The sequence below is a fragment of the Equus quagga genome, chromosome 2, assembly GCF_021613505.1.
Source record: "Equus quagga isolate Etosha38 chromosome 2, UCLA_HA_Equagga_1.0, whole genome shotgun sequence".
Taxonomy (NCBI): domain Eukaryota; kingdom Metazoa; phylum Chordata; class Mammalia; order Perissodactyla; family Equidae; genus Equus; species Equus quagga.
The window spans coordinates 118,595,059-118,608,510 of NC_060268.1; the positions used below are offsets into that span (position 1 = coordinate 118,595,059).

Consider the following 13,452-nt stretch of genomic DNA (forward strand, 5'->3'; position numbering starts at 1 on the left):
TGGATTCAAATCCTGACTCCACATTATACCAGCTGTGTGACTATTGGCAACGTTCTTAACATCCCTGAGCCTCAATTTCTTGATCTGCAAAATGGATGTAATGATGTGCCCCTCATGGAGTTGCAGTGAAGATCAGAGAAGTGGTGTATGTAGAAGTAAGTCCATCACAGCTTAGCTACTGTTTATTAATATTATGGTGGCTAATAGACTGTGAGCTCCTGGAGGGCAGACATATGTGAACATGAGAATTATTTCCTTTCCTCCCACCTGCAGAGGTTACCTAACAACTATCTAGTACAGAGATTAAGTATTTGCTGAACACTCTGATTCTGATTCTGATTTAGTTAGGGCCTGGGCCTTTCATTGCCTTTGAGCCATTTTAGAAGTCGGCAAACTGTAATAGCAATGCAACATAATTCTTGTCTATAGATATGCAGATAATTCCTGTTATAGGTTCAATTAATTCTCCTCCCTCCCTGTGTGGAAGAAGCCAGTTTTACCTCCTTTTGCACATTCGTGTCAATATTCCAGCTCTGTCTGTTTGTAGGACTGGTTGTCACCTCTTACTGGTTCCCTCATTAATGGTGAGTTAAAATCTTCAGCACATGCTCGTTTTATATCTGAATGAAAGTCATGATTTTACCTTTTTTTTGTAAAGTATCTTTTAACATTACTATTACTCCTTTAGCAAAATAATAAGTTTCTATAGAAGGCAGACACCACTTTTGAGTCTACTGCTCAGGGCCAGGCGCTGTCACAGGCGGACAGAGAAAAGCTTCCATGCTCCAAGCAGTCAGTGTTCAGATCCTGTGCCACAGCTGTCGGTGACACAGAGGAAGGCGCTTCTCTCTAAGCTTCAGTCTGCCCATCTATGAAACGGGCTCACAACCAGTACCTGGGCCCCGGGACCCGTCGCCTAGAACCCACTCCCTCACCCCTCTCTCTCCCCTTCTGCGCCCCCATCCCGGGAGGCGCGGGGAACTCAGAGGGCGGCTCCCTCCTGTGCAGGCGCCCAGGCTAACACGTTGGCCCCTCCGCCTGCGGGGTGTTTAGGCTCGGCGCTGCCCGCACGTTGCGGAGGGGGCCTCTGGAGGGGGCGGGTTCGCTCAAGCCAGAAAGCCGGGAGCCGCCCAGGAATTTTGGCTAGGACTGAGAGCATTTCCTCCTGGGCGGGCCCGGCGCGATCCTGGGGAGAGCAGCTGGGGGCAGACGCTGCGCTGCGCTCGGCTGGGCCGGCACCATGCGGTCCCTGCTCTGCGCGCTGGCCGGGCTCGCCCTGCTCCGCGCCGCGGGCGCCTTTGTCGGTGAGTGGGACCCGGGTGCCGGGTGAGGGCGAGGGCGAGGGCGAGGGCGAGGGTAGGGGAGAGCTGCGCCGAGCGAGGTAGGATGAGCAAGAGAGATGAAGGGAGGGAGGGTGGAGAGGGGGGAAGATGGAAACAGAGCCAGATGGAGAGAAAGCTGGAGAAAGGGATGCAGAGAGGGGGAGAGAGAGAGAGAGAGAAAGAGAAAACAGAAAAAGAAAAAGAAAAAGGCAGATGGGCAGAGAGAATTAGAGAGAAAGGAGAAAGAGAAGAATAAAGAGAGAAAGGGAGAGGCTGAGAGAAAGACTTTGGAAGTAAACAGATGGGTATGAACTATGAAGGAGGAAAGATAGAAAAAGGAGTTTGAGAAGCAAAAGGTACAACCAGGAAAGAAATAGAGGAACTAACCTGGCAAGAAAAAGAAGGGAAGGTGAGGAGAGAGAAGGAGGATATTGAGGAAAAGAGAAAGATTTGAGAGAGACTTAAAGAGAGAGAGTGGAGAAACCCGATGCCCAAGGAGAGAGAGGAAGGGACAAGGATCACAGGGTGGGAGGTCAAGTCTACAGGGTGGGGCAGCCCCCCAGGCCAGCTTCATCCAGAAGGCCTGCAGAGGCGTCCAGGCCTGGTTTTACTGGGCATTGCCAGGGAAGCTAAGCTTCCACAGTCGGATGACCCAGGCCTGGCCTAGCACAGCCAGCCAGTCAGGAACCAGGCAGGCGGGCCCAGGAGAAAGGCCACTGGGTCACCTGCCAGGAGGCCTAGGGGGGTTCTGCTGTCTGGGGGAGGAGGCAAGTCTCCAGGCTTCCGGAGAGCTTCCCTGAGCCCCTGAGTTGCCTTGGGTGGGTGCGTGGGAACAGGGTACAGGAGAGAGAGGTCCTCTGGGTGCTCCCCTGGCTGGGATCCTTGCCTTGCACTCTCTTCCCTCCCTTCTGCTGACAGCAGTCTTAGTGCTGCCCCTTCACAGGTGAGGCTCAGACAGGATGGCTGCAGATGTACTTACGGTACACACAAGTGTTCATTCTACCCCCACCCCCAAGACTCTGCACAGCACTTTAGAGTTTACAAGCCACATTCCCATTTACCCAGCATCTCGTGCAGGCCCCAGCCAGAGACCACTGGTGCTCATCCCAACTGTGCAGGCGAGAGGAAGGCTGAGGTCTCCCCAAGCATCCAGGCCTTCTGCCCTCTCAGTCAGCCCCTTGCCCCCAGCCAGGCTGCCCCCCATCAACCTGGAGTCACCCAGCTGAAGTGTCTATGTTAAGATGGAGCCCCCCTCACCTGTGCCCAGTCCCTTTTGGGGCACAGTGAACTGTGGGAGTAAGCTCTCAGGGAAAGGATTGAGGCCAGTGCTGAGCGACCTTGGATGTCACTTCACTTCTCTGAGGCTGTTTCGTCCTCTGTAAGTTGGGGAGAATAATACTCACCCCACAGGGCTGACTTCAAGGATTGGATGAGAAGGAAAGGGCCCAGCATGGAACACGTCTCAACACATAGCCTCCTTCTCTTGTCCCCTCAGACAGCTCCACTGATCTCTCTGACTCTCAGTTTCTCCACGTGTTAGGGAGGACCAACAACCACTTCCTCACAGCCTGTGAAGAGTAGCTGGGATGATGCCCAGCACAGATCCAGGCCCATAGAGCATGAGCTTCCCTTTTGCTCCCTCTCCCTTACCCTCCTCCTAGAGTCCCCAGCTCCAGGAGCTGAGGGGACAAAGCTTCATCTGTGCTCCCCTAGAGGGAGGAGCTGGCTGCTACCCACAAGTGGCTCTTCGTGGCCCCGTGGCCACAGATGGTATATACACTTTAATTTAAAACTGTTTTTAAACATTTTCTTTCTGATTATGCTTGCTCATTGCTACACATTAAGAAAAAAAAGAGGAAGTATAAACATACTAATGTAATTTCACATTGAGGTCACACATTTTTGTGTATAACCTTTCAGACTTCAGATAATATACCGTTGTTTTTCTTAAATTTTGATTATGAAATCTTTTGGATAGAAGAGCAGAATAGTATAATGAAGCCCCATGTACCTATCACCCCTCTTCAAAAAGGGTCTATTCATCTACAATTCCCACCCTCCCTCCTCTCCCTCAGATTGTTTTAGAGGAAATTCCAGGCATCATATATTTTCATCTATAAATATTTCCTTATGTATCTCTAAAAGATAAATAATCTTTTAATAAGCATAACTGCAGTACCATTATCACACCCTAAAAATGAACAATAATTCCTTAGCATTATCAAATGTGCAATCAGAGTTCAAGTATCCCTGATTGTGTCATATGTTTTTATATTTGGTTTGTTTGATCCAAATAAGGTGCGTGCATTGCTTTTGTTTGATATGTCTAAGTTTCTTTTAATATGTAAGTTCTCTTTTCCCCTTTTTTTAAAAAAATTTATTTGTTGAAGAAACTGGGTAATTTGTCCTGTAAAGTTTTCCACAATTAGATTTGAGCTGATTACATCCCCTAGGTGACATTTAAATGTTCTTCTCTCCCCTGTATTGCTTATAGATCTAGAAGCTTGATCTAATTCCAGTTAGATTTTTTTTTTTTGCAAGAATGGTCTTTATTGCTTTAATTCGCATTTCTTTGATTATTCCTTAAGTTAGACTTTTCCTTCAAATGCATATTGGTCATTTCTACTAATCTGTGCAAATTGTCTTAGACATTTTAATTTTGGTATTGGGATTTTTCATATTGATTTGCAAAAGCTCTTTATGTATTGCATGAAGCAAACTGTTTTGTGTTACTTGTACAGACTTTTTTTTAAGTTAAGGCTTCAGCTAAGTCCCTTTCCTATTTTGCTGTCAGAGGGATCTGAAGGCCTAGAGCCTTGTCCTTTTAACCAGTGTAACCATTCTCACCCATGCCTTGGGGCCCATCAGGGAAGCTCTCACTGTCCACTGCTGCTGCAAGTCCCCGTGGACATCTGTCCTGTATTGGAATTCTGTTTTTTGCTTTGGGTGAAAGGGGAAGATGCTGAAGGGCTGTGATGAGGATCACAGCATTTCTGTTTACAAAAATGGATGTTGTGGGGAATGAACCACCCAAAGATAATTTGACCCAAGGCACACTATTTGGGTTCTTATAGGGCCTCCAGACAGCTGCAAAGGTGTCATGTGTGCAGGTCCCCTTTGCCCATACCTGTCCAGATCCTTATTTACAGAGCAGGCAGCTGAGACCCCAAGATGGGAAGCCCTTAACTTATACAAGTTCACATGATTGCCAGGACACAGTATAGACAGTGTCTAGCAGGTATATTTAAATTCTGTCCCCACCACCTCCTACCTGTGAAATCTTGGGCATGTTACTCAATCTCTTTGATCTTTGGTTTTCTAATCTGTAAAAAAGGAGGTACTGAGCTCACGGATCAAATTAAATGAGATCATGTCAGCATGCAACAAAAAGCCTAGCATGTAATTAGTGATCACAAATCAAAAGTAACTTTGAATATAGAGTATGGTTGTGCCTATTCTCAAGGTGAAGAAACCAAGGATCCAGCAAGTGGGATTGGCTTGTAACAGAGCCCAGAAAGCCAGGTCAGCACTCAGCCCTTTGTGCACTTGTTGCAGGAGCCCCTGCCAAGCATCCCTTGGATCCCTGCACGGGATTAGTCCTAGAGCAGACACTTCCCCATCTTGGGGAGACCTGATCACAGTGATCTAGCAAGGAGCACTGGCTCCATGTGGAGAGTCGGCGCCCTGGGGGCTTTCACTGCCTTGCTCAGTCTTCAGCTCACCTGGTAAATGCTTTCCATGGTGTTTGCACATCACTTGGCAATTCCAAGGCATCTTCAAGGGTAGGATCCCCTTTGATCAGCACAGCAGTCCCTCAAGGTAGACAGGGCAGAGCAGGTCCCTCACAGACGAGGAAGCTGAGTGAGAGGCAGAGAGCACAGACAGTAAGCAGTGGAGTTGGGACTGCGTCTCCCACTCCCAGTCTTGTGTTCTTTCACAGCACGTGGAGAGAGGTTTATCCTGGATGGCTGTTTAGACCTTCTCAGTATTGTGGAATTTTGGAGTGTTCTAGTAGTACATTTTAACCCAGTGGATTAAAAAAACAGTATTCCAAGATAGAAGGAATCTGGATTCTATACAGACTCAAGGAGCTGCCTGCCAGCCCTGACCACCAGCCAGTCTACCTCTGAACCAATACATGAGAAAGAAATAAAAAACGTCTGTAATCGAGGGGAGTTCTTTGTACAACTGTCTGGTTTGTATCCTAAGCAAAATACTAACTTAACCAGATACTGAATGTATTGGAAGGACATTGGTAAGCTCTCAGACTGGTCAGCTGGGCTCAAATCCACATCTGGAAAATGACGCGGGACTGAGGGAGATAGGACTTGTCTCTAACAGAATGGAACAAAACGAAACAAAAATGTGCCTCAGAATCTGAGCTCTCTCTTTGGGGGCTCGAGGGTCTCTCTCCTGTTTCAGCCAGAGCATTTCCACAGATTGGAGTTCTTCATATAATTGTTTAAAAATAGTATTCTTCTAGTTAAAAAAACAAAAAACAAAAAAAAACCACTGATAGTTTTGAATAAATCATAAATTTTAATACAAATATTGAATGTGGTAAAGTTTATTATTCTCTTATATTGAATGTGGTCAAATATAATTAACCCCAAAGTGACAATTGTTCCTGGTGGAATAGATTATGTCTTTGATGATTCAGGAGGCACAGCAGCACGCCTCAGGGTCACCACCGAGAAAGTATTTGTCATCATCCAGCATGGCAGAAATCATTTGAGTTGTAGGCACCTTCTTAGTGTTTGGGTCCCAAATACAAAAGGTCTTCTATGCCTATGAGTGGGAGGGGGCCGTACTTCCCACCTCTGAGGACCAGGACGCAGTGGCCATGTCTCTTTAACTAGAGAAGTTATCCCAGCACCTCCACCTGGGCCTCTGGGCTCTAGCACCTCTGCCTGGGCCTCTGGCTTCCACCAGCAGCCTGCTCTCCCTAGTGCACAATGTTCCACCCATGGCTGCCATCCAGGGTGCACACAGGCCCTGAACGGGAGGCAGGCCAGGGAAAACAACCCAGCATCCAAGAAAGTCCATTTCCCAACTGGCCAGGGCACGGAGGGTGGGAGCAAAGGAAGGAAGGAACACAGAAACCACAGCTTTGGCTGCTCAAGGTTGGTCATGGTAATCCTTCAGCTTTCCCCACTCCTACTATTGTTTGAGCTTTCCAAAAGTCCCGTAAAGCAGGCATTATTGTGTGTGTGTGTGTGTGTGTGTGTGTGTGTGTGTGACACCCAGGTCTTGCCTTGCTGGAGCTTCTGGCCTAAGAAGAAACTTGTCTTTGACTCATCCCAGTTCTGTCCTTGTAGCTAATTTTTGAGGCCTCTCAGAGGCTTTGAAAGATAGCAGAATCGTGAACTACATGTGGGTGGCAGTGTCTCGAGCCTACCCCACCCTGTATTACAGAGGAGGCAGCAGAGCCTCAGGGAGAAGGAAGTTTCCACAGGCCTCCACCAATTAGTGGCCAAGCCAGGCTGAGAACAGTGTCTCCAGTGTATTTTCTGCCGTCATGAGTTGAGGTCAATGCCATGAGGATATGTGTAGGGGAGGGAGCAGGAGTGCAGGATGGTTGTGGGGTCCCTGGTCCTGCCCCCAGCTTTCTCTCTCAGATGAGCTTGTCAGGAGGACTGGATGAGCTCATGGACAGTTGTGCAGTGGAGCGCAGGGCACAGTTCTGTCCAGATGTAAAGGATTAGTGCTGTGTGATGTGGAGCGCAACCTCAGCCCAGACTTTTCCCTGGAGGGGTTTTGGAGCCAAGTTAGACCTCATCGAAGAATGTAGAGAACAGGATGTTTTGGGCCAATGGAGAGGAGCAGATTCATGTCATTCGTGACTTACAAAGCTGGCAGATCCCCACTTGGCCGGCAAGGTCACATTGCTTGCTCTTGGCCTAAGCTGGGGGAGCTTTGAGGGGAAAAGCGTAGTTTAGAGAGGGTAGTGAGGCTCAGGGGAAAAGTTTGGCCAAAGGCCCCTGGGCGGAGCCTGCAAAGGGTATGTGTGAACACAGATCCATGTTGAGACAGACCCCCATCTTCTCAGACAGCCCTCCCTGTGAGTGAGAACAACTCTTCCTGCCTTCTCCATCTTTCCTCTCCAGGCTGAGCACCCCTGTTCTTTCAGCTGAGAGAAATGAGTCAAAATTTGGAGTCCCTTCACCATGGCACCTCTACACCTGCTCCTGTCTGTCAAAGGCCTTCTCACAATGTATGGCCCAGAATGGAGCACAGCCCTCCAAGTGGGGTCTCTCAGATCACCACCCTCCCTTGTCCTGAACATTTTATATCAATGCATGCAGCCCATGATGACTTCCGCTTTTTGCTAACAATCCTATCAGACAACTGGCTTTTGTTATAGATATTTCAAACCATATATACAAAGATAGAGAGAATAATGATTCCATGTCCCCCATTACCCAATTTTAACAATTACCAATCTTGGCCAATCTTATTTGCTCTATGTACCTACCCATGCCTCCTCCCACTCCCAGGCCTGGATTATTTTGAAGTAAATCCAGGACATCATAGCGTTTCATCTGTAAATATTTTAGTATAGATCTCTAAAAGACTCCCTTTTAAAAAAAAAAACCAAAGTGCCATTATAATGTCCCCTTCCTTCCCCAAAGTCAACAAGAAGCCCATTGTCTTTTGAAGAGGCTTTTCTAAGTTCAGTGGAGGGAAATAATGAAAAGGAGAATGTAAAAAAACAAATTGTTCTCCACAAAAGATGCTTAGAGTGGAAGGAAGTTTTGTCCCTGCTCTTGGTTCTCACTCCTGAGTGGAAGAGCTAGGATCTAGAGAATCGCAGGGCAGGGGGACTCTGGCAGAGTTCCAGAAGGCCAGATTGCTCAAGTGAAGTCAGGAGAAGGCCAGGGTGCTTGGGGTCCAGTCATTTACTGATTGTATGACCTTGGGCAAGTTACTCAACCTCTCAGAGTGACACATCATCACCAGCAAAATGGATCACCATCTCTGTCCTTACCTTAAGACCTGCCACCCTTCTGGGCAACTTTATATGTCACTTTGAGCAAACCAACCAATACCAAGGCCTTACAGTTACAAGAATTTTGCATCTAGAAAGATTGAACCCAATAAGTCTTACCTCCATTCTGCTTCAGATGTCCGCATCCATGGCTACAATCTTGATACTGTCATTATGAGGTTGCTCCATCTCGAAAAGCAAAAACTGCAGTATCCATTACCACTGTTCCTTCTGTTACCTCCATCATCTCATCACTTCTCCCAACTTAGTGGCCCTCCAATTGGCCTCCTTTCCTTCCTTATCCAAGCTAAGCTCCAGAGCTCATCCCCTTAAACCATTGCTGGTCAAATCAATGCTTTTGTGCTCTTACCCTCCACCACACTCATCCTGCAGACTCTCAGGTTTTAGCTCCATCCAGCCATCTGTCTTTGCTGCTCTACACCCAGCCTGCCAAGCTGCTAGGGGAGGAATAGCACTTCCAAAGTTCCTCACTGATGTCAGGTCATCCCGCACAGTCCTATACTGCCTCCTGTTCCCTTCATCCCCTTTTGGAGCCATCTCTTTATTCAAGCCCCCAACCCAGTGGTGTGCTGATAAACTGGCTCTAAAAAAAAAGAAAACGACACTTGCCAGTTTTTATGGTGTAAATGCTCTCACCAAGACTCCCATTTTAGTGGCTGTATTTAACAACCCACGCACAGAATTTCTGAAAATTTAACAACTAGCTCTCCTCCTTCCTAACTCTCCATGAATTTTCAGCAGATGAAGCCCCTCTTACTTTACAGAGTGAATAGAGGCCATCAGGTGGGAAGTCACTCAACTTTTTGGACCTTAGAGATCTTGGAGCAGAACTTTTTTACCCATTTTTGCTGCATTCTCTCTCTCTTCCTTCCATGTTTTTCCTATACCCCCACCATCATTTCTGGATTCCTTGGCCTCTCATCCCTTCAGGAAATGCATTCCTTCAGTTCTCCAGTCTTCTTCCTGTTCCTCAGGCTATAAGCATGGTTGTGTTTCTTCACTGCTTAAAAAACCAGAAATGACAACAATAAACACTTGTGTGGACCTTGTGATGTGATCTCCCTTGTTTCACAGCCAAGCTTCATGAAAACATTTTCCTTCTCATCCTACTGCAGTCTAAACTTTGCTTTCTTCCACAACTCCACTAAAAGTGCTGGGGTAGAATTTAGCAGTGACTTTGCTGTTGCTATGTTTTTTGGTCCTTATCTTTCTAGACCTCCCTGCTGCTTTAGGCCGCGTTGGCTGCTTCATCCTCTGTAAAGCTCTTTGCTTCTCTTTGTTTCTGAGACAGCATCCTCCTTCCAAGATTCTTGGAGGTTCTTCAAGGTTCCAGCCAACTCTGATGCCCTGCCAGCATCTCAGAGCCACCAACTCTGAAACCTGAGTTCGGGACCAGGGCTCTAAGACTTCTGGTGTGAGGGTTGGTGGTGCCAGGAAGAACCAGGGAAGAACCAACGTAGGGAGAAAAATGATGAGTCAAGAGTTGAACAGGTTGAACTTCAGATTCTCTGCTTACCAGCTGTGTGACTTTGGACGTATCATTTCATCCCTCTGTGAATCGATTTCCTTACATGTAAATTGGGGATAATAATAGGCTGTTGTAGAGGTTGACTGAGTTAACACATTTGTTTAGCCCACTATGTGGTACATAGTAAGCACTCATCAAATGTCGATAGTACTAACTGGTCACCAATGTCAATGCTACTACTAGAATATTTCCTTACTCTTTATTCCTCCTGCTACTGCTTCCTTTCGTCACTTCTTACTTTATTACTGCAGTAACTTTCCTTCTTCAAAGACAAATCCCTCCAATTCACTCCCTGTATTTTAAAAACTCATATATGACTATGTCACTCTTCTGTTAAAATAACCCCCAAAACAAGCATCATGATTGGTTTATTAGGGCCTCTGGCTTCATTTCTAAGACCCACCTCTCCAGTCTCATCTCCCACCCACCCTGTACTTTGCAGCCACTCCAAACTCCCTGAGGGTTTATACACTGAGCCATGCTATTTCATGCCTCCCTATCTTTGCACATGCCATTCTCCCTGGCTGAGACCTTTCCTCCCTTCCTTACCTTACCCAGTTCAGGCAGCAGCTCCTTGAGGAAGCCCACCTGGGTCTCCAGGTGACCATGGCCATAGAGATAAGGGAGTGATTAGGGGAGCCCCACACTCACACCCTGACCCACACTGAGCCTTCCTTTGCTTCTCTTTGTGATGTTTTCAGGACCCACCTCACTTGAGCCCAGTGCTTTACAGGAGTCTCCAGTGTTACAGGGAAACTGAGGGCCCCACAGTGACAAGACTTGTTTTCCCACAGCTGCGGAACCCCTCATCCCCTCCCACGGAGACCTAGCTCGGAGCCCCAGGTGTGACAGACACCTGGCTGTCCACAGCCGTTTACACGTCATAGAGGAGGTAATAAGGGTGACCGGGGAGGACATGCAGCTTTAGGACCACCTGCCAGGCTGCAGGCTTTATAGGGCTGAGGCCAACCTTCCTTTGGAAAATCGGGGAAATCTAGGCCAATCCTGCTTTCTGGCCACCATGTTAACCATCTCCCTGCCCTACCTCGGTTGTTAAGCTGACCAGCCACCAACAGAGCTGCCTCTTCTGGGGCTCTTGCTCATACCAAGCCAGAGATCTCCACACAATTACTGGAGAAGTGGAAATTCATTCCCTTAGTGTTGTTATATAGCCACGGTTTGTAACCTGTGGTCCCCAAACGTGTGCGGGTGAAAATTCCAGTTTATTTCATAAAACTTTAACTGAAATTTAGCATTCCCATTCATTCTAAATGCAGACAACAAACCGTAGTAGTAATTACAGCACCGTGACTTTGTCATTGATAGAAATCAGGTAATTTCTCCCAATTATAGTTTTTATGAATATCTCAACATATCATTCATTCTCATAAGTATGTCAAAATTATGGTGGCTGTTAGATCTGATGCTAGATCATGTTATGTAGTGAGTTAAATTTTTTACCTCAAAAATTTAATTTTGGGATAAAAACTAGACTACTGGTGGTGAACACGATAGTCTATACAGAAACTGAAATATCATAATGTACACCTGAAAGTTACACAATTACAAGCCACTATGACCTCAATAAAATAACTTTTAAATATTTTAACTTTTAATATTTGAATAATACTTTGATGCAATGGCTGTTCTTATAAATCCTATATTTTATTTTTTCAGTTAAAGCATTTTCTGAGAAGGGGTCTGTAGGTTTCATCAGACTGCTAATGGGGTTCATTCACAAAAAAAGTTAAGAACCCCGAATAAAGAAAATTTCCAAATCCCAAACCTGTCATTTGGCAGGGTTGCCACCTGGGGGCAGGGCAACAAAAGGAATGTTAGCTCGCAGTGACAAAGTCCTGAAAGGGAAAAGGGGATCTCAGACTCGCTCCAGGCCAAACCTGTAAAACTGCAGAGTGCCAGAGTGACCTTAGAGAGAGAGCTCCTAGGATTTTTGTCATCGGGGGAACTGGAAGGTAGGTAGGGGCAAAACCTGAATGAGGAGGTCCCAGGTTGCCTGTCACTCAGTTCTGTCCCCACTGCACCCCAGTGGTCCTCCAGGTGCTCCTTAGGATGTGGCTGATTAAGCGGGACTTGGCACCACTCTTGTCCTCCACTCACCCTGCCCCTCCCCCACCCCCACCCGGCTCCCATCTCTCCTTGCTCTAGATGGTGGAGAAGACGGTGGAGCACCTGGAGGCAGAAGTGAAAGGCCTGCTGGGTCAGCTGGAGGAGCTGGCCTGGAACCTGCCCCCAGGACCCTTCAACCTGACCCCTGACCTCTTTGGAGAGGGTGAGCAGCTCAGGTAGCAGAGACTATAGCGTCTGGGGCTGGGCAAGCAGGATAGGGATGGCTGATCCACCACACAGGTGTAGCCCTGACAAGCTAGGAGCGGCTCCAGCTCCACCTGGGACAGAAGTGGGAAAGCATCCACCTCACCTCACCCTAAGTGTTCTCTGCCCCTACCCCCACCCTGGGGGTTGCCACAGCCACAGCTCGGGGCTCCTGGAAGAGCTGGCCCCATTCACCTGAGGGCCACTCTCAGCATCACCCTGACACAGAGCAGCTGTGTCCTCTGCTGGCCCTTTTCATGCCTCAAACCTCCTTGGCTCCTTTCATCTCCCTTCCAAGGAACCAATTCTGTGGCAGCATAACACCCTCTCAGGGAAGACTGGCATCCTCTGATCAGGCAGTGGAGGGATTGCCACCCTGCTCCCTCCTGGAGCCCTGTGTTTTCCTGGAACAGGAGTTCCCTGGGGACTGGGAGGGGCAGTAAGGAAGCCTTCAGCACCCTCTGCTTGCCCACTCCAAGGCTACTCCCTTTCTTTCAGATCCCTCCTGGGCACGGGAGGCGGAGGAGCCCGGCAGCTGACGTGATGTACCTGTCAGACAGCTTTCCTCCGAGAACAGAGCCGTGCATTCTGGCCTTCCTTCCTCAGCTTTGTGCACAATAAAAGCTACTTCTTTGGTCCCCTCTGTGTCTCTGTCAGTGACCTCTATAGCTACAGCCCCTTCTCCATCTACTTTCATGCCCTTAGGCCCACATTCACCTGCAGGCTCAGACCTGGGAGCCCCTGGTGAGTCTGTGCTTCTGCTCTCCTTATTTATAGGAGCTGATGGGGCACAGAGATAAGGCCAAGAATCCTAAGGTGACACAGGATAAGGGCCCTTTGAGTAGCCTTCCTGCTCAAAACATGGCCACAGATGAACAGCAGTGGCATCACCTGGGAGCTTATCAGAAATGCAGAATTCGGGACACACCTTGGCCTCCTGAATCAAAATCTACTTTTTAATGAGATCCCCAGAGGATTCATGGGCACATTAAAGTTTTTTTAAAAAAATTCCTATGTAAAATTCACATAATATAAAATCCAAAATTTTAACCATTTTAAACTACAAATTCAGTCACTTCAAAATGTTGTGCAATCACTACTCTCTAATTCCAGAACATTATCATCATCCCCAAAAGAAACCCTGTACCTATTAAGCAGGTATTTCCCATTCCCTCTCCCACCATCCTTTGGAAACCAGTAGTATTTCTGTCTCTATGGACTTGCCTATTCTGGACATTTCATATAAATTGAATTATACAATA

The 13,452-nt window shown here is 47.4% G+C and overlaps 1 protein-coding gene across 3 annotated transcripts; it reads left to right on the forward strand.

The window, feature by feature from the left end:
* The first annotated feature begins 1,155 nt into the window (after positions 1-1,155).
* PLAC9 (placenta associated 9) lies at positions 1,156-13,452 on the forward strand. 3 transcript variants are annotated; one of them, XM_046655111.1, is made up of 4 exons: positions 1,156-1,304; positions 10,654-10,751; positions 12,026-12,162; positions 12,689-13,452. In XM_046655111.1, exons 1-4 carry the CDS (start codon positions 1,241-1,243, stop codon positions 12,732-12,734), a joined length of 345 nt encoding a protein of 114 aa, XP_046511067.1. In that variant the 5' UTR covers positions 1,156-1,240; the 3' UTR covers positions 12,735-13,452. The 3 variants fall into 3 exon arrangements, with proteins under 3 accessions (XP_046511067.1, XP_046511068.1, XP_046511069.1); XM_046655112.1 differs by having other exon boundaries at positions 12,026-12,149; XM_046655113.1 differs by lacking the exon at positions 12,026-12,162.

Coding starts and splice junctions, on each gene's coding strand:
- PLAC9 (XM_046655111.1), top strand. CDS start 1,241: ATGCGGTCCCTGCTCTGCGCGCTGGCCGGGCTCGCCCTGCTCCGCGCC. Junction 10,752..12,025: donor GTTTACACGTCATAGAGGAG/GTAATAAGGGTG, acceptor TCCTTGCTCTAG/ATGGTGGAGAAGACGGTGGA. Junction 12,163..12,688: donor GGAGAGGGTGAGCAGCTCAG/GTAGCAGAGACT, acceptor CCTTTCTTTCAG/ATCCCTCCTGGGCACGGGAG.